Source organism: Pundamilia nyererei, unplaced genomic scaffold, assembly GCF_000239375.1.
Source record: "Pundamilia nyererei isolate P.nyererei 1_Seehausen unplaced genomic scaffold, PunNye1.0 scaffold00467, whole genome shotgun sequence".
NCBI classification, from domain to species: domain Eukaryota; kingdom Metazoa; phylum Chordata; class Actinopteri; order Cichliformes; family Cichlidae; genus Pundamilia; species Pundamilia nyererei.
The window spans coordinates 117,475-122,961 of NW_005187868.1; the positions used below are offsets into that span (position 1 = coordinate 117,475).

Below are 5,487 nucleotides of genomic sequence, written 5' to 3' on the forward strand. Positions count from 1 at the left end.
GTACATGTACGGTTATCCCACTGACACCGGGAGGAGAAAAATACTTGGCTTCATTTGTAGAAAGAAGAGGATCCATGAAAAATAAATAAATAAACGCAGGTGCAGTCGTGTAACCGGAGATGACACAACTCTTCGACTCAACGAATCTGCGTGCGTTTGCTGAGTCACGTGACCACACGACAGCGAATCACAGCAGAGCAGGGGACTATGGGGAGGAGCGAAGTGTTGGCTCCAGAAACATGGCTGATGTGTGATGAATCAGGACCAACGGACAGACAAATCACGCAGGTACCGATCAGAGCATCAAGAAGAGGATGGTCCAGTATGAGGAGGAGAGCAACCGGAAACCCGACAGAAACTCACACATCATAGGTATGGACATGCTTTTAACTCTGTTCTCTTTAAGCTCAGATTCTTTGATGTTTGATTGATTGGTGATAAATCTGAAAGATTATCAGCATCTCCAGGATTTCTCTAAGCTGATGTTAGCTGAGAGCAGGAAGCTGTCACTTTGGTGATGAATTCAGAGGAGCCAACGGTGATAGTTGAGGAAGAGCACACACACTCTTACACATTTACACGTTTATTACATTTATTCTCCATGGGAGCCTCAAAGTGAACACACACAGTGACAGACTTTCCAAAGCATCAGAACACAAGCTGTCCACATTACAAATAATGCTGTAATTAATATCTTTACATCTGCAGCAAAAGCTAGCAGAGAAAATGAGTTTTATTGACTGGTTAAACAGAGTGATCGAGCTGGAAGGGGTGTGCAACAAGATAGGGTGGGTCAGGATAGAGATGGAAATACAAATAAGTAAAGAGTGTGATGAGAATATTAAAAGAATGAGGAGCTGATGAATGCAGAGAATGACAGAGGAAGAACAGATGGGGCACAGCTAGTGAATCAGGAAGTGCAGGAATAGTAAGGAGTAAGTACTACAGAGGGATAAACTGATGATCAGTACCATAGAACTGGGAAAGAGCTGCTGAAGCTGGGTAAAGGTGAGAGGTGATGACTACATGCTGAGATAGAGAAAGAGCTCTACTGCACTGTTTGCTTTGACACAATTAAAGATGGTCAGGAATTACACTGTGCCATATCAGAAAGCATATGAAACACATGATATTTTGCTGTCTTGGGGGTTGTTGAAGCAGCTACCTTGTTACTAATAGGCCATTTGAAGAAGACAGGTAACTCTTACTTGTTTTGTTGTTGTGCACATGTAACATAAGCTGAAATGCAGTAAGCAGTGAATATTCTGTTTCCACTGTGGTTTCACTTGTAGAGCTTGTTGTCTCATAGCTGGAAGGTTTGTGGTTTAATTCCCGGCTCCCCTAGTCTGCATGTGGTATCCAAGGATACGGTGCTGAATCCTGGGCTGTCCCTGATGCATCCATTGTATTGTGAATGTGTGAATTTCAGGAAGTGTTTGGGTTTAGAAATTAATGTGCATGAGTGAATGAGACCTGTTCTAGAAAAGCACTATATAAGTACAATCTGTTTAAGAAAAACAAAAAAATACCTGAGTGCCATTCAAGTGAGCCCCAACACAACTCGTATATTTGTTTAATAATGCAAATGATAGTTTCAATAGAAAGGCTTTCTTAACATAAGCTGACAAAAGCAACAATGGCAGTGAGTCTTTTTAAGGACTCACTTTAAGTGAAGAAAATAATTTTCCATTCATTTTCTTCACTGACATTTCAGAAAAATCCTTAGGAGTTTTAAGTCTTGAATGAAGTGGTTCAGCTAAAAGATAAATGACAAAAACAAAAAAAAAATGCAAAATGCAAAAAAATTAAAAGCTGCAAAGATACAAGGCTGTGTATGTAGCCGCTAAGACTGGTGGACCTAAATCTTCACCACCACGTCTGTATACATACAAGCAGAAAAAGGGGAGTGGGTGGGTCAGCGCTCAGGGCACAGAACTTAGCTGGCTTCAAACACACCATTTATTTTCCATAAAAAACACACAGCCAGAGTCACAAATACAAGCTAAAATCCCCGTATACAATAAAAATAGTGTTTGCAACCCGCTAAAAACCCGGCCGGCCGGAATGATTTAAACACTAAAAACACAAAGCTGAATGAATGTTTTTCCCTATGCTAAAAACTCCCCCCAGGGTCCTAATTCTCACAGTCCAGCAACACGCGGGCAAATTCTCCTGAGCTGCAACAGACAGGAGAGGAACTCCTCTTCCGGGATGGGGAATCTCGCCAGCAGAAAACCAGGGAGGAGGCTATCTCCACCTGACGGTGCGCGATCGTGCAGTCCAGCCACTCTCCCCACCCGCGCACGGCCTCCCTCGTAGCTCCGCCAGATGCAGGCAGAGGCGTACCCCTGCCCTACTGTGGATTTCACGCGTCGCCTCCCACGGTCGCTATTCTGTCCGTCGGGACTGGATCGCCGGGTTATGCTGGCCGATCGCTGAATGTCTCGTGGCGCCCCACAGTCAGGCCGGAGGTCCTTCTGTTCATATGCTGGCTTGCACACGTTTTGTTTCCAGCTCTTCACTCGTGTGTCTCTCTTTCAGTCTTTGCGCTCACTATCTCCCTTAAGTCAGTTTGGCGGCTGATAGACCACCTCGGGGAACGCCCCCACCTCACAGGTGCCTACAATTGTCCGCTTAATCCACAGTGGAATAAAAAAAGCATATTGTTCAATCAACACTAAACACACACTATAAATATGGGGATAAAATCATGCAATAGGAATATCAATAAACAAACATGCAATATAAATATCACAATAAAATCATGCAAATAAAATCAACACTATGTACCAATACACAGATTGATAAAACATAAAAACACAAATTTCCGCTGTGTGACATGTACATAATCACAATAATACTGCTTTCATTACTGTAGTGTTGTCTAATAATAGGTTTGGTTAAATTTTGTAATGTCTTCTGTGTGTCTGTGTTTCTACAGCCTACATAGTCTATAACTTGTGGCCCATTCTGATTTCCAAGTTTTCAGATTTTTGCTAAGTTTGAATTTCTTTCTAAGAGCTTTGATTGACAGCATTTACAAACAAAAGTAAACTTTTCTTCAATACAAAACATGTTTTCATCACAAAATTATTAAAGTCCACAATTGTAATTTTGGAAAATAATGAACTGAAAATGAGTTTCTGTATACCCACCTTTACCTGACATATTCTTCCTTAGCAAACAAAAGTAGGTGTAGCACATTTACAGAACAAACAAATGTCAGGTACATGCTGGTGTCATTACCAGTATAAATCCAACATCCAGCCTTTTCTCTTTTCCCCTTGTTTCTATAATTTCACTCCTAACTGTTTTGAGGCTTTGCTTACACTGAGGCTGCTAGCTTATGGTTGGCTCTGAGTTCTGGAAACTTTAGCTTTAGCTACTTTTCTTTTGTTAGCATTTTTTTATTTTTCCATGTTTAAGTGTCTGATCAGGTTTGTTGTTGCTGCTTGTTTTTGAGAATTGCACATTTAAGATCTGAAACTTTGAACTTGATTTTTTTCAAATATGGAAAAAAAATCATGTATTTTCTGCCTCATCAATACCTGAAAATTTCTGCATCATTGATACATTTAAATTATACCCCAAACTACTGCAGTATCTCATGGCACCTGAGTGTGCCACCAGGGAGCACCTTATTTGACACGATCAACACCTCACTGCACACCACTCATATTGCAGTCTGTGGTTGCCGTCTCTCCAATACCTAAAACTATTTTCAGGTTTTAACACATGCTTTTGTAAAAATAGCTTTGTGTAATCACAGTAATGATCATTTCCTTCTTTTTATTTGTCCCTCAAGACCTCCCACAACAAAATGACCGTGAGGAGGAGGATGGTCTGGATGAGCAGCAGGAGATGAACTCCAGTGTGGACCAGGAGGACCCAGAGCCTCCACAGATTAAAGAGGAACAGGAGGAGCTCTGCAGCAGTCAGGAGGGAGAGCAGCTTGGACTGAAGCAGGAGACTGATACCTTCATGGTGACGCCTGCTTATGAGGAAAGTGAAGAAAGCCAACATGTGGACTCAGGATCAAGTAGAAATGTAGAGCTGAAGAACAGGAGACGTTACAGAAAGAGAAGTTGCAATAAGAGAGTAGACAACACTGCTGTGTCAATGAGTCAGAGTCAAACTGGCACAAGGGGAAAGTCTTTTCAATGTGACGTCTGTGGAAAAACTTTTCACGAAAAATATAACTTTACTAAACACCAGAGAGTTCACACAGGTGAGAAACTCTATCCTTGTAGGACCCATGGTAAACAGTTTTTGTGTGTTTTTATATTATAAGATTAATAACCCTTTTGTGGTTCTTTGTTCCTCAAGACCTCCAACATGAGGAAGAGGAGGGTCTGGATGAGCAGCAGGTCTTTAAGCAAGAGAAGAACTCCAGTCTGGACCAGGAGGACCCAGAGCCTCCACAGATTAAAGAGGAACAGGAGGAGCTCTGCAGCAGTCAGGAGGGAGAGCAGCTTGGACTGAAGCAGGAGGCTGAAGGCATTATCGTCTGGACTGGGGAAGAGCGACTCAGACTGCTAAAGACCATCTGGAAACCTGTGATAAAGTTGCAAAGAGTAGGTATGTAAAACTGTGATGGGCTTAATAACAATGAATATGAGTAATGTAGGATCCTAACCAGAGCTCAAAGTTACATTTAGTTTTAGAAGCACAGGAATTAAAGGTCAAACTGCAATAAGCAGCATGAATGCATCTTTTTCTACATCCATTCATCTTCTTCCGCTCATCCGGGGCCGGATCAATGAGGCAGCAGTCTAAGCAGAGAAGCCCAGACCTCTCTCTTCCCAGCCACCTCCTCTAGCTTGTCCAGGGGAACACCAAGGCGTTTCTAGGCCAGCCACGAGATATAATCCCTCCAGTGTGCCCTGGGTCTGTCCCGAGGCCTCCTCCTGTGGGATATGCCCAGAGCACCTCACCCAGGAGGAGCCCAGGAAGCATCCCTGTCAGATGCCTGAACCACCTCAACTGGCTCGTTGGAGCTGCGGCTCTACTCTGAGCTCCTCCCGGATGGCCAAACTCCTCATCTTATCTCTAAGGGAGAAGCAAGCCACCCTTTGGAGGAAGCCCATTTCTGCCACTTGTATCTGCAATCTTGTTCTTCCGGGCATAGCTCGGAGGCCTACAGCTCATGACTGTAGGTGAGGGTAGGGACGTAGATCCATCGGTAAGTTGACAGCTTTGCTTTTACACTCAACTGGCGATGAGTGAGTACTGATGGAACAGTACAGCGTCTGCATCACTGCACTCACAGCACTAGTCCGTCTGTTGATCTACCATTCACTTCTCCCATCACTCTTGAACAAGACTCCAATTCATCCATCCATCCATTCGCTTCCGCTTATCCTTTTCAGGTTTTTTTTTCTTTTTTTTTTTGTGTACCGTTTGGATCTATAGCCATCAGAATTGTTGTCTTAAGGCCAAGAAAGATGCCAAGCGGATTTATTTTACCAAGTGGATCATCATGGCCTT

At 43.0% G+C, this 5,487-nt stretch overlaps 1 protein-coding gene across 1 annotated transcript in view; it reads left to right on the forward strand.

Annotated features, from left to right (window-relative positions):
- The first annotated feature begins 223 nt into the window (after nt 1–223).
- LOC102192682 (ras-responsive element-binding protein 1-like) overlaps nt 224–5,487 on the forward strand; it is a 9,903-nt gene continuing 4,639 nt past the window's right edge. The window contains exons 1-3 of the mRNA XM_005753808.1: nt 224–372; nt 3,806–4,228; nt 4,327–4,574. Coding sequence (XP_005753865.1) covers nt 315–372; nt 3,806–4,228; nt 4,327–4,574 — 729 coding nt within the window. The 5' untranslated portion in view covers nt 224–314. The remainder of the gene's footprint in view (nt 373–3,805; nt 4,229–4,326; nt 4,575–5,487) is intronic.